Here is a 23,567-nt window from a genome sequence, read left to right on the forward strand (position 1 = left end):
ATTCTTTGCAAGGTATATATATATGCATTTATGAGGACCATATTTATTGTATAAACTCGATGTTGTGATTTTTGGCTCTGTTCCTTTTACAGGTATTCATTTAGTGGGCTGCTGTGCATCTAGCAAGGGCTGTCACATCTCTTGGCTGAGTTTAATTTTGTCGTGCATGGCACTCCGTTTAGGTGGGCTCGGCTTTGTCATTGAATAAACTGAACTCATCCAAATGTTTCATTATTGGGCTGAACACGTCAAGTGGCGTGCGTGTGTCTGTCTGTTTAATTTTTCAGCCATCGACCTTTGTCATTGACACTCAACACCATTTGACATTGTACTATGAATGTTCGTTACATCAGTTCCTGTTCTTCTTTCAGCCAATCGGTGAGCAACAGCTGGCAGACAGTGGCAAACCATGTTAAGACGACTCTCTATACAGTCAGAGGACTGAGGCCCAACACAATCTATCTGTTCATGGTCAGAGCGATCAACCCCCAAGGTCTCAGTGATCCAAGCCCCATGTCGGATCCTGTACGCACACAAGGTAATTTTGGCAGCTGAGAACGACTTATTGGCTTTAGTAGGGTGTATCAACTTAAATCAAAAGCATTGCATGAGCAGAGCAAATGTGTAAATGCTGACTGTACATAACTCTCTGGATTTTGTCCGTGGAATAAAATGTTTTCAGATCACCTCGCTATGTTTTATGCTTTCAGAGCTCTATAACTAGGCACTTGCGTAGTAAAGGAGAATCTCTGAATGAAAATAAAAGTTTCCCCTTCTCTATTACACAAAAGAAAAAATAATACACCCTTGAAAAAATAGATACCCAGATAGGATTGTCAGAATTATTTTTCTGTTTATGAGTTCTATCCCCCAACCCACCCAGGATAGTGAATCTCTCACTGTGGATTTTGAGGAAGAGTACCAGTGACCATGAATCTGTTAGAGACATATTTTCTGGGTTTAAAGATGAGAGGAGGCCAGAGTCCTGAGTTTGGTTACCATGGCTTCTACATTTTACAGTGCTGATGTTTTACCACCACCACTGTGGTGTGTGTGTGTGTGTGTGTGTGTGTGTGTGTGTGTGTGTGTGTGTGAGAGAGAGAGAGAGAGAGACAGAGAGAGACAGAGAGAGAGACAGAGAGACAGAGAGAGACAGAGAGAGACAGATTCTTTTCAAAGAAATATTTATTTCTGAAAATAATAAATAAACCTTTCTTTTTGGCATATGGGGTTCTTTTGACTAACGTACCACCATCAAATAAAATATTAAAATGATTAATTTCAAAATGGAAAATTTCATCTCTTTTTCTCTAACCTGTCCTTTACTATTGGCAGGGTGGGGGAGAAGTCATGACACAGACGTCACTGTTGTGCAGGTTTAATACAGAATGCTATATTATCCTTTCCTTCCCTACTAGCAATAGAAGGAGTAGTACAATAGAAAATGGGGCCTTCATTGTTTGTTACAATCTACTCCCCACAGGGTTCTTGAGGAAGGGTTAATTATTTCTTATTTGTAAGAGCTTTTGAAAAAGATATAATTCAAGTAGTATTTTTATGCTATGAAAGGCACCATGCAGCCATAAAATATTATTATAATTACAATGTAGTTCAGGGGTAGTGACTAGCATGCCATTATCACAGAGAAGGGTGCGGTAAAGGAATGAAGTCAAATAAAGTCACCACGTGATGGGAACGTGGCTGACATGATGACAGTTGAGGGAGGAGGGGATGGTACTTCGCTTTTGTTCTCTCCGCCATAGTGTGCTTAATTTTCCATGATGATGAAGGGTATGTAGGTAAAGAACCTGTCTCCAGAGAGAGAGGAAGCACAACAAAGACTTTGAAGACCTGAAAGTAGTTATATTTTACCTCATCCCTATGCTACCGCTTTTAATGTGTCTGCATTGAATGAGTAAATTAAATGACTAAGTGTGAAATGGAAGAGATATACGATTTTTTTTAAGTCAAGAAATTTTAGACTGTATATTAGCTATACCTATGGGGATAGCAGTCATTGTTGTGTGTACAGCTGCAGTCTGAGGTAGAGGAAGAGCAAGGTTGGGAGGATCTCCTGTGTGATGCAGTCTCGCACACCTTAACAATCCTGAGTGATTCTGCCAGTTAGTAAGACTCAGAATACAACTCTCGGTGAAAAGATCAACAAAGAGTAATGAATTGTGTGTGTATGCATGGTGTGTGTGTGTGTGTGAGAGAGAGAGAGAGAGAGAGAGAGAGAGAGAGAGAGAGAGAGAGAGAGAGATGGCTTGTTCAACTGAGAAACTTCACATAACTGAAGACCTATATTCTTGGAACAGATACCCATGTAGAACTCATGTGTTGTGTCTGTATGTCAGATTTATTTGTGATATTGTCACACGGTCAACTGTTTGGTGATCTACAAAGCACTTGATTTCAAAGAGCACATTGGCTTTTGGGTCTGAGTTTTCAACGACTTTAATGGTTACTTACTTTGAAAATCAATTACTTCATTAAACCTCCTAAATACTTGTAGGTAAATATGACATTGGAACATATATACATCAGCAAAGGTTAGTAGTATTCAGAAAAAAATGTATTGCTCTAAGTCAGTTCATGTTTTACTTCGTTGTTGATGTTGATGAAAAAAACGTGGAAATGAAAGAAAATTACATTACATCATCTCTAATTATTAACATCCCGGTTAAAGTTAGCACAGTCAATTTATAGCTAAGATACGCACCTCTCACTTTTGTTAAGAATGATGCATTACAGACTGAAGATTAGAAGAAATTAATAGTTTAAAAAACATTTAGAATTGGACATCTTTCATTAAATCAAATAGTTTTGGTGAAACTTAACCTTGACATGGCAATGTGTTAAAAAGCTCTCTCTATTGGCATATATGTAACTTTTTTTTTAAAAAAGACCTTTAATTTTCATTTCTGAGAGTTCTTAGCTTACACCTTAGAGATGCATCAGTGCCCCATCATCTATAGAAACAGTCTTTTCTAGACAAAGAGTAGCATGTAGTCTCTAGTACAACTCTCCCTTCTCTTTGGGGATGAAGAGTAACAGAAACTTTCTTGAATAGATAAATATAACAAACTGTGCCATGCCATCACGGAATAAATAGACACATATTCACTCATTTTCATATATATGTGTTTATATTTATATTTATATTTATATTTATATTTATATGCCAAGTTGTTTCATATCATAACATATCTTAATCCATCTGGCAATTACTTCTACATTGGATTATATGCACTGGAAATTACTAATGAATTTTGAAATTAGGAATGGTTTTCTCCTCTAACTACAGATATCAGTCCCCCAGCACAAGGCGTGGACCACAGACAAGTGCAGAAGGAGTTAGGAGATGTCACTGTTCGTCTCCACAATCCAGTTGTCCTGACACCTACAACTGTTCAAGTCACATGGACGGTAAGTTTTCATAGATTAAATTAAGCTTCAGGTATAGCAACAAAGTCTATTTAGGATTTTTCTGTAGGCAAGAAAAGGGGGCAAATAAACCTAAAACTACATTCAAAACACTCATCATTTTAATTCAAGGTAATCAATGAAAACAGTAAAATACTCAATAGGTAAAACTGTATGAAGAGTAATAAGTAAAAAGTAGCTGTACTAAGAAGTATAACCTTCCTGACCTGACTTCTGAAAGATTTACTGAGCTGCAGTTAATATGCTAATGTTACAAAGTTCAAGTGAATACTTGTAGCATGATGAGTGTTCTGAGATGATCGGCAAAGTCAAAGTTTAGAATGGTAAAGTCATTCCAGAAGGAAAGCCTGTGCCCATTAGTAACCATTCCCTCCTGAATCCATCCTCATCCCACTTCCTCCAATAAATGCCATGTTGCTATGGAATCATCCGTGCTGGAGGGTTGCTGCGGAGGGAATCGCAGCAAGCATTTTTGTATCTGGCATTCATTCACTCATCCAGCAAAGTGTTTATGACTTGCATTCATGTTACAGTGAGTATCACTAGGTAATTTCTTGTAATGTACATGTGTAAAATCTACTAGTCTACCTTTGTATGTGAAGTAGTGAAAAATAATCATTTTATGGAAAGTCTATATATGATTTTATGTCTTTATGTGGTAAACTTTTAGAATATTTCATTTCCTTTCTACTATGCATAATATTTCCCCAACTCTCTGTGGGTAATTTTTAATGTGGACATTTTTATTTATCTTTGCTATATTTCCAAAGAGTTTTACCAATGTGTTAACTGGACGATTAATATTTTGTTGAACTTACTGAGTGTATTCTAAACGTTCATCTATTCTAGCTCACATAGTCATGGCGTGCTGACTTGTCTCGACAAGTTTGTGCAGTTTCTCTTCATTCGTTAACCCTTAAGATTTTCTGTTTTAGATTAAAAATCATTCTTGTGATTCATTGTTATGATTCTAACCTTCATTTTTTAAATTAATAGTTAAGGAATGTTTATCCATAGGTATCTGTGATCACTGCTTTGAAAGCAGCTAAATAAGATTTAAAACTACACTGGTACTTATGTCTTGGCATTCGGGTCACACTTTATAACAACTATCACAACTAAACAAGCTGACTATATATTTTTATCAATTCATTTGTGAAACTTTGTGTGGTATATAAGACAATAAAAACTTTTGTTTGGGTTCTCTCCCAGTATTAATTACTTGGAACAAATGCAATACAAAGGCATTTTTTTTTCAGTATAAAGTGTATTGTAGACTTTGAGGGCCATTGAATGTAGGGGCACAAATCTAGTTGAGAAATATCACACACTGGTAAATGCTATAACATGTTACACGTGCCACAAAAACATATTAGGCAAAGAGGTATTTAAGTATATTAGACACCAAAGTAACAGCAAAAGACTCTCCCTCATAGCATGCGTTTAATATAGTACACCTTCTGAGGAGTACGGAAGCAGTGTATCTAAGAACAGGAGCCATTACAATCATATTTAAATATTATTTATTTTGTAAAATGACAATGTCTTTTTTATAAAAGAACACAAATATAGACAGGTTGTGTACTTAAATCATTCTACTCGTGTTACTTTATTTTTGGGTATGCTAGAGTGTGAGGGACAGAATATTTTAGTTCCTGATTAGTGTTTAGATCATCTGAAGTGATTCACAATGGCCTCCTGGTGTCAATCAGGAAATGCACGTGACTCGTGTACTGGAAAACAATAACAAAAACAAAAACATTCACCTCCCAAACCTTACCGAAGACTAAGGTTAAAGCCAAATAACTATCACTGGCTACTTACTAAAAATGACTTTTAATCAAGTGAGGGTAGAAAAAATTGTAAAAACTGTTCTACAGTGAAACTAGCAAAGCTTGGTTTTAAAAAATGATGATTTTTATGGTGATGGTGGTGTGGTTCAGAGCAGAAATATTTAGAGATCCTTCACTGAGGGCCAGGACACTTACTTGCCTGCAAAGAGTGCTTTTTAAAAGTCAACTTTAGAACCCCACTAAGACAAATATAAGGTGCTTAGCAACTGGCTCACCCAAGAAAACTTTTGGATTTCCTATTCAGGTAGAGGATTTTATTCTCTCATATTTTTAAGATGAACTTGTAGATAGTGAACACAGTTTTTGACAGTTCAATAAAAACATTGATTTGAAAGCTCTCGCTTCCTTCTTTATTAGTATGTCTTTTTTCAAAAAACAAAGATGCTCTGTACATACATATTTAAATGCCTTGCTCATCTCCTGCAGACTACAGGGTACATTCACTTACATGCATGATTCCACTGTGACTCCTGGTTTCTGAAGAAAATAAAGATTCCTAAGCTCAGAAAGTTCAACATGACTGGAAGACTAGATTTCTAGGTCTTTCTATTTGGTTCTTAAGACAAAAGCATGATTAAAGTATCATAACTGCTATATTTTTAATCTATGTAGTTAAAGCTGAAGAAGAATAAATACTAAAGGAGCACTCATCTTCTAATCTGCTTATTAATAGAATTAGTAACCAGCATAAAACATAACTTGGAAATGCTCAGCTTTAAGAATGAGCTAGCATGGGGAGTGGGGAGCCTCTACTCACTCAATGTTCTTAGATTTTTTTTTCATTTTTTTAATGGATAGTTTATATATTTATATTTCAAATGGTATTCCCTTTCCCACGTCCCCTGTCTCCCATACCGGCTTACCCTGCTTTTATGAGGATGCTCCCCCTCCCACCCACCCACTCCCACATTACCACCCTAGTATTCCCCTATATTGGAGAAACGAGCTTTCACAGGATCAAGGGCTTCTCCTATTGATGCCAGACAAGGCCATCCCCTGCTACATGTGTGGCTGGAGCCATGGGTCCCTCCATGTGTACTGTTTGGTTGGTGGTTTAGTCCCTGGGAGCTCTGGTAGGGTCTGGTTGGTTGATACTGTTGTTCTTCCTATGGGGTTGCAAACCCCTTCAGCTCCTTCAGCCCTTTCTCTAACTCCTCTATTGGCAGCCCCGTGTTCAGTCCAATGGTTAGCTGCAAGCATCCTCATCTGTATCAGTAAGGCCCTGGCAGAGGCTCTCAAAGGTCAAATTTCAGCAAATTCCTCGTTGCTTTCACCTGTAATAACATTTTCCCTCCCTCTAAGCAGTGCCTCCCAACCGCAGAAAATTAAGTTAAACTCTTGTTATTAAGTAGCCCATTACTATCCACTGGTTGATGGCAGTGCTCACTGGAGTGCGCGAGCAGTGCTGTGTAGTAAACATTAGCTTCATAAACTACCTAAAACACTTAATTAATGAAATCCAAACATGGATAAAACCAATTTGCCCTGATTTACAGACTCCCTTCATCTCCAAACAGCTGCTTAATGTTCTTACAAACACAGCTTGCTTCTTTCAGTATTAACAAGCTATTATTGTGAGTTATGCCTTTCTTTCGGTGTATAAATTCACTTAAAGGGAACTCAGACAAGTTTATAAAATGTAAGCTTAATGTTGTTTTAACATATGTGGCAAGAATCTTTTTTTTTAAACTCTTGTCAGGTTTGATGAAATGCAATTCTCTTTGATTCTCATGAATTAAGTTTTTGTTCTTTGGTTGCCTGATTTTATGTGAGAGCACATTCTGCTTTTCAAAATTCACATCGGTTTGTTACAAACTGGTAGCATGACTGAGCTTTCTAAGATCGTGCATGAGCCTCCTCGTTAGACCTTAATTTTATTGATACGGCCTCATAATGTCTGCCTCTAATTCCAAAGAAGTTTTGTGGGTTAAAATCTTTCAACCTGGATGATTTGCTTGTAAACACACATGCATATTGGAGAATGCTTCTAGCAGGGGCATTTTAAAGAGGAAAACATTCCTTTGTTCTATTCATTTCAATTGAAGTTTTGCAGTTTTTTTTTCTTTTCCTCATGAAAATACTAATGCGATCTATTATTCATCAGTTGGAGTTGGTAGCTTTCTCTCTCAAAGATGTAACACTACAACTGAACAAGTAAGATTACAGGTTTCTTTAGAAAAGAAAAGCCTTTTGTTTATAGCATGCTGATAATTGAATTCTTTAAGCCCTAGTAAAAACTTATATTCTTTATTTATTTTTCCACAACTGCCTTGAAATGAGGTCATTTCATTTATTTTTCACTAAATTTTATACCTTGACAGTGAAATGGCTGGCTTCAAGCTTCTCAGCATATGGCTACTAAGTTGTAATATAGGGTCAATACCCTATATTGATTGGAGAAGCAGCTATAGGAGTTTATGTTTAAATTATGCAGTGCAAACCAGTAAAATGATTTGACATTCTTTTTTTTATAACTGCTAACACCTAAAAACCTTTTCTCTCTGTAACTGAAGCAACCTGTAAAGTGAACAGCAGTAGAGACAGATCCTTCAGCCCTGTGCAAGCCCAAGTCGAAACAAGTATCACCTTTGGGGAGGGGGACTGGGCACCCCAAACTGTGGAGTTCCTGGTAATTGCTAGCAACTGAAAAGAAAGGGTAATCAAAATGAGTATATGTAGCCATTGATAAGTTGACCACTCCTTAGTAGAAGTCCATACATCCAAGAATATTTGGGAAGCAAAAACATGTCTATTAGAAGGATTTTTTTTTAAGTATTGGGTGGGAGGGAAGCAAGGAGAATCCAGGAAAGTTTAAAGGAGCAGCTAATGTCATTAAAACACATTGTATGATACTTTCAAAGAACTAGTAACATTTTGAAAATATTTCTCTTTTAAAAAAACAATCAAAACAAGAGATGTAGATAAAGCCTATGGGAAATTTAGAGAGTGGGGAGGGTCCAGCAAGCACATGCACTTGTAGCAGTTGGTATCATTCTGGCCGTATTCTCAGCACCACTCAGTGTCTGTCAATGAGCTGGGATTTGCCCAAGAGGCTGTGCTGGCGGGTCAGTAGGCCAGGGTCTCCCCTCCTCCATGCAGGTACGCATCCTCACAACTGGACGTCTGTCATTTCATTGTAGGCTCTAGACTGTAAGTCTGGTTTTCAAGCTTTCAAGGTCAGCAGTTTTCCAACTGAGCTGTCATCCAAGCGTCCTAAAGTGAAAAAGAACATCTTAATAATCTCTGAAATTCAAAGCCTCAGACTTCTAGTTAAAAGTAATCTCTGCTATGTGATATAGGGAAAGACATGGAAGTTGTCAAAACATGCAGAATGGGAATACTAGAGGAGAGAACTTGTTAAAGTGACGTGCTTTGGATTGGACATAGTTGAGAGCTAAGGACTTTCACACTCTTTAAAACATAACATGGCTTCACAGCTGTAGTCTCGCCTATGGCTTACCAAGACACAGGGCAGCAAGCATTCCTGCTTCATTCAGATTACAGCGGTTGTGACGTCATGAAGATTGTACTCTAACTCAACTTCCTGTCCCCTTGAGACTTTCTAAGTCCTCGTATATCACAGTTGTGGTATTTCCCTATGTTTCTTTGTTGTGGTTGAACCTTGACAACGATTGGGTCGTTACTAGCTAATGTCCTCCTTCCACATGAACTGTAAGCTCTGAAGGACTCTTTCTCCATTGTCCATTTTCCTACTCGAAGTCGGCAAGATTCCTGGCACCTGTCTGTAAGAACAAGAGCTAGCTAAAGCTTCTGAATGAGAAGATAGTGGCGAATTGATGTTACCAAACGACATATTACATATATTCCCAGGAAAATGGGAGTTGCTCAATGAAGGAGAATAGAAAACAAATGTGAAACAGAACTCCAGCCTAGACATCTGGAGGTATTTTCAGATTTGGGCATAGTTGGCCTATTCATCACTTTTGAAAGATTTAAAATAACAATATATACATGCAATTGAAGGATATTATTTGAGGCAAGGGGATGAATGAGAAGAACTTGTCATCACTCAGATGGCCACAAGGAGGTCAGAGAGGGGCAAAGTCCTCAGCAATGTCTTCCTTGTTTCTTTCAACTATCCTATGCCATTTTGCAGGTGGACCGACAACCCCAGTTTATTCAGGGCTACAGAGTGATGTACCGACAGACTTCTGGTCTACAAGCTTCAACTGTGTGGCAGAATCTAGACGCCAAAGTCCCGACTGAGAGGAGTGCTGTCCTTGTGAATCTGAAAAAGGGGGTGACTTATGAAATTAAAGTCAGGCCATATTTCAATGAGTTCCAAGGAATGGACAGTGAATCAAAAACAATCCGTACTACTGAGGAAGGTCAGTAACCGTCTCTAACTAAAAGAAACTTATATTTAAGACAGTTTATTTTATACTTCTTGCTTATATTAATTAGAAGACCATAAAATGATCATATATATGATCCTATAAATCCAGGGAGTATAATTTTCTCTTAATACTCTGAGGAAAAAAATGTAAAATGGTAGGAACATGTGTGTTGGCGTGTGTATGTGTATGTATTTGGTTGTGTGTGTATGAGTGTGTGTATGAGAGTGTGTGTGTGAGATAGTATGTGTGTATGTGTGTGTGTGTGTGTGTGAGCATGTGAGTGTCTGTGAAAGTATATATGAATGGTGAGTGTGCATGTGTGAGAGTATGTATAAGTGTATGTGAGAGAGTTAGTGTGTGTGTGTATGTATGTGTGTGTGAAGTCAGAATTTATAGCTTACAAAAAGACTAAAATGAAAAACAAAAGAAAAAATAATATTAATCTTTTCTTATACCTGTGTCCCAAACCTTCTGCTTCAGAATGTTTGAATCTGACCATAATATATTCCTGCTTTAATGAGGAGTTCGATCATTTGACTTCAGAAAACATTCTGTAAGACAGAACTGTCTTCCTCATGGTGCCCTCTGGTTGGGTATATAGTGAAGCCTGGCATCTATCAGTCTGTTTCTTTTTTAAGAGGGAAGGTCAATGTGGGACCCAATCTCTTCTTTGGAAGTCTTTTCCACATTTGCAGTAGCCATCTTCTTAGAAGAATTCCATTTCTCTCCCCCATAATTGGAACAGATTTACCACAGATACTGTGACGTCAACTCATACTGACATTTCAACCAGTCTTTTCACTTTTAGGAAATGAAAGCCTTTTAGTGCATATAGCCCTGAGTAAAATGGCGAGAACACAGGTGCAGCTTTCACATGGACTATGTGTTTACACTTCCTATAAAAGTTCTTAGCCTAAAAACATTTTGTGCCAAATGACACAAGAAACAAACTTTTGTAAACACAATACAAATATCAACAGGCTGAGGTCCATACACAATAAAAATATTAACTTCATGTTATTTTCAGTAAGTGAGATCCGTCAACATTGATGGACGTGAATACATTTGAAAACATACTACTTTTAAAATATATTAAAGACAAAATAAATACTAACATTTCCAATCATTTTTATGCTCCATTACACCTCACCTATACTGCCAACTTGTCCCACCAGTGAATGGGGCAAATAATTATAACTTGAGATAATTTTAAGCCTTTTCCCAATAACCAGTTTCACTGCAGTAGACTTTTTTGTGAAACAGACATTTTTCAGTATTTGGTCTACATCTCTGTGGCCTGGTAAATGTAACAAATGGACTCAGCTGGACTGAGTCTGGGAGCGATGAACAGTGATTCGTGTTCTTTCAAATCTAGAGAAAGAAGCTGAGTTCTGGAATAATTGACCTGTCAGGGAGCAGGCTCAAACTCGGAGTTCTCCCGCCCAGCCAACAACAAGGGGAAGGGAACCTTGGCTTCCGCGTTAGCTTTCATTGCTGTCTACTCCTTAATAACTGCAACACTGGTAGACGAGTGGTCAGATTGATGTCACAGTGCTACTTTTTGGAGAGGCACTGTCGCGTAAAGGGACAGGAAGGAGCAAATTACATTAGCAGCTGCCACTCTTTGTCTTATATCTCAGTCCAACTGTCATGTCAATGAAATACGCTGTGATTAATTTACCAAATATGGGACACCTCCTTAGCCGGCCTTTGAAATGTATTTTAGGGTATTTGTAAGGGATGTGAATTGTGAAGTTATGAAGGCATTGATGGTTTTTATGGGGAGCATTTAGTGGTCTACAATCCTTTGTTTTAGCTCTCTAGACAGATTTAGTGGGATCTCTATGTCCCAATGTTTCTCTTTCTACTATTGAGTTAAATTAAGGGGGTTCACTGACAGTGGCTGAGTTCTGCACAATTAGTGTTTCCTAGCTCTGGGAATCCCTGAAAGGGGCACCCTGCAATCTAAATTCAGAAACCGCTCCTCACTCAACGCTTCTCAGCATGGTTGTAATTAGTTATAGGAGAAACTATAAAGACAGAGAATGACTGTCGGAAATCAAAAAAATTCCCCATTTCACATCTGACCCAACATGAGCCCGTTTCCATTTTATTAGCACAGCCACATAAAATATGTTTTAAATTTTAAATTATAAACCAGTTCTTAATAGTCAATTATTTTTCCCACTATGGAAAGAAAAGCATTGTTTTGTTTATTAGTGAGATTTAGAAGTTCATTTCTGTCTTTACTTAGGAAACATTATCTCAAACAATACAAAAAAAAAGCCAGCCTCTAGAAATAATTCTTGTTTGCGTTTTAGGAAGAATGATCTGAGAATATTTTTGATTCAAGTATCGCTATATATTCTTCTAGAAACAGTCATTAAAAAGTATTAAAGATAAATCATATAGCTTCTAGATTTTAACATTCTTGGCTTAAATTCTGACTTCTTTTTTGACCTCAGTATCTTACAGTATGGCCTCCTTATTCAAACCTGAGATGAGAGGTTTTCTACTTCCAAAGGTCATCGGAAAGATTTAAAGCTAGCAACACACTATCTCACAGAAAAACATCCTAACAATGCAATCTGTTGAGTTGGGTACTGAGTGTATAATACTGCCATTCACTGCATCCATGTTAAAATATGCATTGAACTTAAAGCCTGATTTTCAACAAGTTGTCAAAAGTTAAAAACTATGTGCAGATGCTGGACAACTAGAAGGCAGAACCTTAAACATCTTGTCTTTATGTTCACGTTGTGTAAGCACGTACGGACCAGATATTACTGTTTACATCAATCTACTTCCTCTGCAGCTCCAAGTGCGCCTCCCCAGTCTGTCACGGTGCTGACCGTTGGAAGCCATAACAGCACAAGCATTAGTGTTTCCTGGGATCCTCCACCAGCCGACCACCAGAATGGAATCATACAGGAATACAAGGTAAGCCACTCCAACAAAGGGAGGCCTGGGGGAAGATTTCTCAAGAGATCATAGGACCATTGCTACACAGCCCATCCCTAAGGGCTCAGGTGTGATGTGTCAGCCTTGGTTGTATTAAAGGCAAAGGCACAAAGGCATAGGGAATTAGAACCCCATATTGAGGTCAGAGATATATAATTCATTTGGAGAATTGAGAGTGGAGTAGGTTTCAGTGTAATGGGATTTGGGAATGATTGAAAGAGTGGCTTGAAGTAGAAGTAAGATCTCACTAAACCCAAGTTTGCCTGTGTGATAAAGGACACATAGATTTGAGTGAACAGGACTGCTGGGCCAACTTGCATCATGTTTTCCCTTGAGAAAAAGTATGGCCCATTGAAACAAGTTTTTAATAGGATAGCAGAAGATAATTGTCTCATTTTGAACTTATGGAATAATTCATGTTAAAGAAAAAAATCCCTGTTGTTTCCTTATTACAATTGATTGTTTAAGATGCAAAGTGTGTTGAACATTTTATAATAAAATCTTTCTAAATCATGATGTGGTTATACACAACTTCAGAAAAATTCAACAGAATAACTTTGTGATATTTTTAAGTATTTCTAGAATTTGGAAAATAACATGCTAGGTAGACCAAGTAACGTTAACTACAGATCCCACTTCACTTCAGAAATTCATTGATGATATGGAAAAGTAGGCTGAATAACTTTATCCCAAAAGATGCATATTGAATTTTATTTCTAAAGGCTAAGTTTTTTTTAAAAAAAATAGAACTTTGTCAACTTACCAAGAAAGTGGATGTTCTAATTAGATATTTTTCCTTAATCTCTCCATCATATTTTAAGCAAACATGCTCAAAGAGGATATAAGGCCTTGTAATAACATAACAAAATTAATTTTAAAGTCTTACGGTGTGACAATAATGCATACCTACCTTTCATTAACATCATAATACGTAATATCCAAATATATATTGGATTATGTATGAAAGAAATGTTGACAAATTCAGCAGAGCAAACTAGGAGATTTTATCTATACAAATGTCAAATTTGAAATCCCCCATCGCTATCCTGAGACGTCAAAGGGAGTCACTGTGCCTTCTGATTTGCTCAGTATAAACTCACATGAGAGCAGTAAGATATACAAGGAGGTGACGGTTCAGCCTGTCATATTATTACACGTAAATATACATAATATGCATAGGATGGCTATGAATGTCATTGACCAAAACCTTTATAAGTCCACAAAGTAGATTAGCTCCTGTGAACAAGAATGTATTTGATTATAATAGCCAAATTCTCAGAAAGGAAACGTCATATTGTCTCTTTTTGCTTTCCCATTTCTGCAGATCTGGTGTCTGGGAAATGAAACGCGATTCCATATCAATAAAACTGTGGATGCGACCATTCGCTCTGTAGTAATTGGTGGCTTGTTCCCTGGAATTCAGTACCGGGTAGAAGTGGCAGCTAGTACAAGTGCAGGGGTTGGAGTAAAAAGTGAACCACAGCCAATAATCATTGGTGAGTATCGGTCCATAAAGGCTGAACCTTACATCTGTCCTTGCACATTAAGACTGTGTTTTGAGTTCATCTTGATCACGGTTAGGCACTTGTAAGAATTTTGTCAGCTATAGTACACCCATATAGGCAAGTAGATTAATTGGTATGAGTTCATACATTATAATACACACAATTGTTTGCATGTGTGTCCTATAATGTCATAGCTACTGTCATAGAGTTTTATTATTAAAGGTTGGCTAAAAAATTACTAGTATTCAATAGGTTCACTAGTAATTGTGGTTCAGTGAACTTATAGAAGAACAAGGCAATCACTGGAGAGTATATTTTGATGCAAGGCTGTATGCTTCCTCTATGCTAATAATATATGTTAAAATGAGAAGCTGCCTAAAAGAACTTGTAATGGAAATATTCATAGAAGAGGAAAACTTTATGCTACAACTGTTCAAATTATTGAATGAAAATGTTCCACGTCACTCTTGGTGATGTTTACCTGTTCTTCATAAGAATATGAATAAATTTATGTAGAATATAAGAATTTCTGCCTGCTGTTTGACTCAAGCAATATTTTCTGAGATTTTTTTCATATATTTTTTTCAAGCAGTTTAAGTGCATGTTGATTGAATGGTGTTGGATCCCATGAACACGCTCTATTTTTTAATCTAATTTTCTATTTACAAACCATGCATTCTTATGTGAGCCTTTGCAAGAACACTATCTTCATTTCTTTGAAGAAATTGTTAGAGGTAGAATTTACAGATAGTAGGATTATATATTGTTAATATTGCTTTTAATTTCTAAACAATTTGCAAATTTTAAAATTTGAAAGTCCCAGAAGTTAGAAACAGGACTTTTAGTTTTTCTGCATCATCGCTGATATTTGGTATTGCCACTCTCTAACAGGAGCCAATCTTATGATTTTAGCTTCAAATTGTTTGCATGCTAATGAAGTGTAACAACTTTACCTATGCGAATTTCTTCTTCTTTGGAATATTGAGTGAAGTTCTTGGTCATCACAAACATACATACATAGAGAGATACACACATACACACAGAGATTTTTTTCTTGTCAATAAGTTCTCTATTTATTTTAATAGTGTCTTTTGGTAAGTGTTAAATTTTTTTCCCATCATTATTAAATTGGGTATTTCTTATTTTCATTTCAAATGTTATTGCCTTTCCCAGTTTCCAGGCCAACATCCCCTTTGCCCCTCCCTCTCCCCTTCTATATGAGTGTCTCCCTCCTCTTGCCCCCTCATTACCACCCTCCCCCCAACAATCACATTCACTTGGAGTTCAGTCTTGGCAGGACCAAGGGTTTCCCCTTCCACTGGTGCTCTTACTAGGCGATTCATTGCTACCTATGAGGTTGGAGCCCAGGGTCAGTCCATGTACAGTCTTTGGGTAGTGGCTTTGTCTCTGGAAGCTCTGGTTGGTTGGCATTGTTGTTCATATGGGGTCTCAAGCCCCTTCAAGATCTTTCAGTCCTTTCTCTGATTCCTTCAACGGGGGTCCCGTTCTCAGTTCAGTGGTTTGTTGCTGGCATTCGCCTATGTATTTGCCATATTCTGGCTGTGTCTCTAAGGAGAGATCTACATCCGGTTCCTGTCATCCTGCACTTTTTGCTTCATCCATCTTATCTAGTTTGGTGGCTGTATATGTATGGGCCACATGTGGGGCAGGCTCTGAATGGGTGTTCCTTCAGCCTCTGTTCTAAACATTGCCTCCTTATTCCCTGCCAAGGGTATTCTTGTTCCCCTTTTAAAGAAGGAGTGAAGCATTTGCATTTTGATCATCCCTCTTGAGTTTCATGTCTTCTGTGCATCTAGGGTAATTCGAGGATTTGGGCTAATAGCCATTTATCAATGAGTGCATACCATGTGTGTTTTTCTCTGATTGGGTTACCTCACTCAGGATGATATTTTCCAGTTCCATCCATTTGCCTATGAATTTCATAAAGTCATTGTTTTTGATAACTGAGTAATATTCCATTGTGTAGATGTACCACATTTTCTGTATCCATTCCTCTGTTGAAGGGCATCTGGGTTCTTTCCAGCTTCTGGCTATTAAAAATAAGGCTGCTATGAACATAGTGAAACATATATCTTTGTTATTTATTGGAGCATCTTTTTGGTATATGCCCAAGAGAGGTATAGCTGGGTCCTCAGGCAGTTCAATGTCCAATTTTCTGAGGAACCCCCAGACTGTTTTCCAGAATGGTTGTACCAGTCTGCAATCCCACCAGCAATGGAGGAGTGTTCCTCTTTCTCCACATCCTCGCCAGCATCTGCTGTCACCGAGTTTTTGATCTTAGCCATTCTGACTGGTGTGAAGTGGAATCTCAGGGTTGTTTTGATTTGCATTTCCCTTATGACTAAAGATGTTGAACATTTCTTTAGGTGTTTCTCAGCCATTCGGCAGTCCTCAGCTATGAATTCTTTGTTTAGCTCTGATCCCCATTTTTAATAGGATTATTTGTCTCCCTGCAGTCTAACTTCATGAGTTCTTTGTATATTTTGGATATAAGCCCTCTATCAGTTGTAGGATGGGTAAAGATCTTTTCCCAATCTGTTGGTTGCCGTTTTGTCCTAACCACAGTGTCCATTGTGTTACAGAAGCTTTGTAGTTTTATGAGATCCTATTTGTCGATTCTTGATCTTAGAGCATAAGCCATTGGTGTTTTGTTCAGGAAATTTTCTCCAGTGCCCATGTGTTTGAGATTCTTCCCCACTTTTTCTTCTATTAGTTTGAGTGTATCTGGTTTGATGTGGAGGTCCTTGATCCACTTGGACTTAAGCTTTTTAGAGGGTGATAAGAATGGATCAATATGGATTCTACTACATGCCAACCTCCAGTTGAACCAGCACCATTTGCTTAAAATGCTATCTTTTTTCCATTGGATGGTTTTGGGTCCTTTGTCAAAAATCAAGGGACCATAGGTGAGTGGGTTGATTTCTGGATCTTCAACTCTATACCAGTGATCTATCTGCCTGTCTCTGAACCAATACCATACAGTTTTTATCACTATTGCTCTGTAATACTGCTCGAGTTCAAGGATAGTGATTCCCCCAGAAGACTTTTATTGTTAAGAATAGTTTTAGGTATCCTGGATTTTTTGTTACTCCAGATGAATTTGCAAATTGTTCTAATTCTCTGAAGAATTGAATTGGAATTTTGATGGGGATTGCATTGAATCAGTAGATCGCTTTTGGTAAAATGGCCATCTTTACTATGTTAATCCTGCCAATCCTTGAGCATGGGAGATCTTTCCATCTTCTGAGATCTTCAATTTCTTTCTTCAGAGGCTTGAAGATCTTTCACTTGCTTGGTTAAAGTCACACTGAGTTATTATATATTTTTTGGGACTATTATGAAGGGTGTTGTTTCCCTAATTTCTTTCTCGGCTTGTTTCTCTTTTGTATAGAGGAAGGCTACTGATTTATTTGAGTTAATTTTATACCCAGCCACTTTGCTGAATTCAAATATCAAGAATGCAGTCTTCTTGCTTGTGATCTAGATCTGTAACTGAGGGATCATTTTTCAATCTCTTGCAGCACAAGAAGCCCTTTCTCCAGAACTCCCTTCTCTGGACTGGATCACAGCTGGACAACCTCCCTTACCTTTTGTCTTTGCTTTGCAGCAGATCTTTGTAGTCTCCCTTGGTGCAAAGATCAGTATTCAACAAAGGATATCAGGGTGGGGGCAGGGGGTTTGCTTGAAGATTCGTGAGCATTGCCCTCAAATGGTTCCCTTGTACATGTAGACTTCCATTAAATTCCCTATCATTCTAGCATTTCTAAGCTGTGAATTCTGACATGTCATAGGAATGACACAGCAGTTTATCCGTGTAACCACTGGCTTGCTTACAACGCAGGGCTTGAAGAGGTCATTAAGGGAACCAGAAGCTCATCAGTGAAGATCTCCACTACAGCTTTAGTCTTTTATTTTTTTAATTTTATTTAATCTTTCTTTACAGTCTAGATTTCATTTCCTTTCCGGTCTACCTACCCTCTGACTGTTCCACATGCCCTACCCCCTCTCCCAGTCTCCAAGAGGATGTTCCCACCTTCCCACGCCCACATCCTCTACCCCTAACCCTACCAGCCCTCTCCTCTCCCTGGAGCCTCCAGTCTCTTGAGGGTTAGGTGCATCTTCCCTGACTGAACCCAGACCCTGAAGTCCTCTGCTGTATGTGTGTTGGCGGCTTCATATCAGCTGGGTTATGCTGCCTGGTTAGTAGCTCAGTGTTTGAGAGATCTAGTCTTTAAACTCTTTCAATTCCCTTCACTCCTATTGACATCATACAGACAATAAATCAGAAAAATAGAGTATATGTTCATTAAGAGTTTATGAAGCATTCATTTATTTTCTGATATTATGAACTGATATTTAGAAAGGATATCACCAATTTCTGAGTGATTTTTCATCTTCTGCAGAGACGCAGTTTGTATTTAGTCATAATGTTAAATGTTTTAGACTTCTTGACTTTTCTTTGTTTGCTTAATGGATAGCATTGAGAAAAAAGTTAAAGTGTTACCTTTTCTCTAAATTGCCTTTCTCTTCTTAATTAGTTGTTCAGACTGAATTAATTCCTTAACCTGAGGGAAACCTAAAACCTTGCCCTTCTGAGATTTTCTGAAATAAATTGGAGTAAGGAAGAAATACAGGTGTACACAAAAGGATTTAAACACACATATATTCACATCCATGCCTATGCTCAAGCACATGTTTTATTTATGTCTTTAGAAGTAAGTGTTTTGCTTGGAAGGTCCAGATGTGGCGACACTCACTTGTAGTCTGTGCTCTCCTTACTCTGAAGGCTGAGGAACCCATTCATTAGATGGAGAGTAGCACAGACTGCACAGTGAGCCCAGGGCCAGCTAGAGCCACAGACAAAGACTATGTCTCCAACAAGATGAAACAAAACAAAACTAGACATGAGTACATCTCCTTTTGCTGTAGGTTCCAACTCTAAATTACATCATTGTTGATGGATAAAAATACTTTGCTTTAGAAAAAGAAAAGGATACATCTCCTTGAGACCTCCTAAAAGGGAAAGAAGCATGACCTGTATTTACTGAGTATGTTTTTTCTGACTCAAAGATAAGTAAGATTGCCAAACAATTGTATTTCCATTTTATGTCTATTTTGCTGTTGAGCCTAGTAAATGAGACATCTCCTAAGGCAATGGAAATTTTCTTCTTTTCTCCTAGTGGGTGTCTACTCACAGTATTTTGGAGACATGTTTCTGTTGGAACCAAGGAAACATATAAAACCAATGCTATATTGTAACAAGCACACTACTTCTCAGAACAACTGTAGCCTAGCAAAATAACAGATTTAATTTAGATTATGTTAAATAAATTGCAGAGTTCTGTTGAATTGCATTATTTCTAAAAGACTGCGTCTCTAACTGGATTTTGAGCACCCTTTAATCCATCTTAGTATAGCAAACAAGGGTTCAAATTTTTCTAGAATTAAAACAATAAAACCAATGACTTTCCTGTATCCTATTCAGGTAATTAGAATATGCTATGCACAGGAGACAATCCTGGAACACAGTAGAGTCGTATCGGAAATGAGGACATGCACATGGATAAGTCCAGTTCGACCCAGAAAAGATTGTGTCCCCCAGAGATTTGCTTCTTTTTAATATCTACTGCTGTCCTGAGACACTTCCTAATTGTTTCTTTAATTATCCTTCTGTATCCAGCTTCACATCTTGTCTGATAGTGCTCTTTACACAACTGCTAGTTCTCAGATGAACAGTGACTTAATGATGGCTAATCACCTTTTCTGTCTCAATTTATGCTTCCCCCACTGTACAGTACATACTGGAAAAGGCATGTAAAGCGACTTGAGCTTACCTTCTTCTCCCTTTACTAATTAAGTCGTGCACTGGCATTTGATGCAGTTTATGGTTCATAATTTTAGACTGCTGATATGCCAGACTGTATAAAATTTCAGTTCAGTGTTATGAAGAAACTGATACTTAAATTCCGTAAAGTAAGATGCATAACCTGACACAGATTCAAAAGATTCTTATTCTTTGTTTTTGTTTTTGAATCTGTGTAATTAAACTAACAGACAAAATGTGAAAGACATTCACCAATACCAAACAATCCCTCAAATAACAAACATATAGATTTCAATAATTGTCCTGAATAAAAAAAACATTTTTAAAAAAATTATTCATCTTATATGTTCATCCGGGACAGCCGGTAATCATCACTAGAAGTGCATACTGTCACAGAAATAAGTACAATTGAAACTGAAGTGTCTAATTACGTCTCATTCCAACAAAGTACTTGGTTCTTCATTACTCTCCAATGGGAGGAAGATACAACATTATGATACATTTTTGTCTGCAACAACAAAAGAGCATACTGTGGCACACCGCCCTTGCCTGGGCTCCATTTAGAACATTGCTTTAGCAGCCATCGGCATAGGAAATCATAAGAAACTATGGCTTACAAAACTATGGCATAATACTGGAAACAGGCTCCTGTCAGCATTCACTTCTTGGCTTCATCAATATTGTCTGGGTTTAGTGGCTGTATGTATATGGGTTGGATTCCCAGGTGGGGCAGGCTCTGAATGGCCATTCCTTCAGTCTCTGCTCCAAACTTTGTCTCCATATCCCCTCCTATGAATTTTTTTGTTCCCCCTTTTAAGAAAGACTGAAGCATCTGCACTTTGGTCATCCTTCTTGAGCTTCATGTGGTCTGTGGATTGTATCTTGGGATTTGCTTAGTTAATTTTCTGAGGTCTAAAGTTTTGAAACATAACATGCGTTGATTTAGTGTTAAATGTCAGATTACTTTTAACTACACTTAGGAGATGCATTAAGTTTTAGCATCTCTTAATGTATTAATTATATATAACTAAGCTCTAAGAATTTATGTTTTCATAATTCCTATTGTTACATCCAAGGAATTGTATGCCTTATACAAAATTAAAGCATATTTGTATATAACATCTTTGTTAGAATATCAGTGGTCATATGAAATTATATTATCTTGTGAATTATCCTCCTTGAAAATAGGCAAAACAGTAGCAGACAAGCAATGCACAAGTATTTACGTGATAGGAACTTTCATAAAGAATGACTTGAACTTGATGTGCTAGTGTTGTGGGGTAACCAGGGTGCCTTTACCCTCTCAGAGAAGTAGGGGGATGGACAAACTGATTGTAGGAAGGGCTGACCAGAAGGCGTGCAGCTGTCATGATGTAAAGTGATTATGATACGAAAAATAAAAAAAAAAACTCTAATTTAAGAAAAGGATCTGTCATCTTAATTCCTATAAGGTTAAAATGTTTGCTTATAATATAATATAGCATTATAAATCTGTAAGTGACTTAGAATCTCTCCTTGACAAATTAAAAGAAAAAAATAACCTTTCTAGTTATTCTAGGCATTCACATGATTCAGTACTTCCTTTTAAACTTAAAGTGTTCTTATCAGTAATTCTGACAAGCTCTACACAAAACAAATACCAGCTAGGCTTTCAAAGGACATCTCAGTGCCTTCGGTATAATGTGTTTGTATTCCTGCTATTATTTGTCTTAATGTTTACTGACACCATTGTTCCTTCCATAGGGGGACGTAACGAAGTTGTCATTACTGAAAACAATAACAGCATAACTGAGCAAATCACTGATGTCGTGAAGCAACCGGCATTTATAGCTGGCATCGGTGGTGCCTGCTGGGTAATTTTGATGGGTTTTAGCATCTGGTTATACTGGAGGAGAAAGAAGAGAAAGGGACTTAGCAATTATGCTGGTAAGAGACTATTTTCAGCTATAAAACCCTCTTATCTTTTGGAATGTAATGCGATGAGAGGAAGAAATGGAATGGAATAGCAAATGGATGATTTGGGCTTGTTATAAAAACCGGCTCTGTAAAATGCAATTATGAGCAGCATGCCTCGGTGCACTGCTCTTGACCATACCGTTTTATGACCGCAGGCAATCTCTGTGCTTGTATCTCCAGCGAAGCATAGCGAGAGTAGACACTGATAAAATGGTCAACTCTTGTCTCGCTCTTCAAAACCACACACGGAGATCTTTGCCTGCAATAAAGACATCTTCTGAGACGTGTATTCAGACAAGAGAGTTATTAAACATTCTCAGAGAAGAAGGAAATGCTTGAAAACCCGCTCGTAGTGTGTCATAATGCAGATTACACTGGGAAATGTCCCAGATGGAAGGAAGACAAACAAGCAAAAATCTCACCAGCATTAATAAAACTGATGAGGCATGAATGGAGTGATTTACTGTTCCCTTAAATGGGTGTCTATTTCGGTGTGAGCAAGCAGCAGTCTCAAAAGCAGGGACAGAGGGAAGCAAAGGGAGGGGGATAGGAAGCCAAAGTGACTGCAGGAGAAGTGAGCGGAGAGAGACCCTAGATGAGCTGAGGCATTTCCAACAGTACCTTCCTTCTTGTACAATGCAAAAGACCTCATAGGATGTTAGACGTTGTGCATTTAAACATCTGCAATGGAAAGAGAAAGATAGACAGGTCGGAGGCTGGTACAGAAAGAGAAAGAGGGAGTCAAGAAGTGGGGAAAAGGGGTTGGGGATTTGGCTCAGTGGTAGAGCGCTTGCCTAGGAAGCGCAAGGTCCTGGGTTCGATCCCCAGCTCCGAAAAAAAAAGAAAAAAAAAAGAAGTGGGGAAAATGGGGAGATAGAAACATGAAAATTACTGTCAGTGACTGAAAGAATGAATTCAGTATTGAGCTATATTCTATTACAATTTAAATGGCAGTTCATTTTAATTACTTTCCATAGAATCAGTAAAAGGATGGTGACCCCCAGCTACACATATCCTCCATAACATTTCAGAGGAGAAGCTTAAACTTTATCCTATAAACCTGAAATATTTTGAGACATTAGGTTTAGTATTCTAACACCTTGGCAAATCCTTTATCAAAATCAGTTATCAAAACATTTTTGCTAGAAATGGGAAATTGAATACAATGTCTTAACAGTAAAAGAAGTAAAAAAAAAAAACCGACTCACTTGGTTGTCTTGCTTGTTGTGTTACAACATGAAATATAGTGACAACTACAACATTGTCTTATATGTCTATAGTATATTAAAATGCAGTGTATTAGTTACATATCAGGTCAGAAAAAGCATATCATATCAATTGACAGGAAGTGTCCCATTATCACTTCACAGTTGTCATAGCTGCCAGCCTCCTTACTCTTTGTCATCTATGTGTTCAGTCACTGCATCAATTAGAGACTCTTCCTTGAAAGGGGCAGTTAGTAACAAGTGGTGGGGGCAAAGTCTTACTCTTCAACAGTATTTCAATGCCATTTTTACAGTCCAGCCCTCTACCTTCACCCCTTCAGAGATATATTCTACCATTCCATCTGCTTTATCAGACACTAAGCTATGTCTTTCTGTGATATGTTCATATCAATCATACAAAATATCAGGTAGGGCTG

General features: G+C 37.7%; 1 protein-coding gene across 7 annotated transcripts in view; it reads left to right on the plus strand.

The window, feature by feature from the left end:
* Nucleotides 1-23,567, plus strand: part of Robo2 (roundabout guidance receptor 2) — a 115,440-nt gene that overhangs the window by 37,521 nt on the left and 54,352 nt on the right. For all 7 annotated transcript variants that reach the window (XM_032899168.1, XM_032899163.1, XM_032899164.1 and 4 more), the window contains exons 8-13: nucleotides 372-538; nucleotides 3,308-3,429; nucleotides 9,418-9,649; nucleotides 12,474-12,598; nucleotides 13,944-14,115; nucleotides 21,713-21,895. In XM_032899168.1, coding sequence (XP_032755059.1) covers nucleotides 372-538; nucleotides 3,308-3,429; nucleotides 9,418-9,649; nucleotides 12,474-12,598; nucleotides 13,944-14,115; nucleotides 21,713-21,895 — 1,001 coding nt within the window. The remainder of the gene's footprint in view (nucleotides 1-371; nucleotides 539-3,307; nucleotides 3,430-9,417; nucleotides 9,650-12,473; nucleotides 12,599-13,943; nucleotides 14,116-21,712; nucleotides 21,896-23,567) is intronic.

This window comes from Rattus rattus, chromosome 4, assembly GCF_011064425.1.
Source record: "Rattus rattus isolate New Zealand chromosome 4, Rrattus_CSIRO_v1, whole genome shotgun sequence".
In the NCBI taxonomy this organism is placed as follows: domain Eukaryota; kingdom Metazoa; phylum Chordata; class Mammalia; order Rodentia; family Muridae; genus Rattus; species Rattus rattus.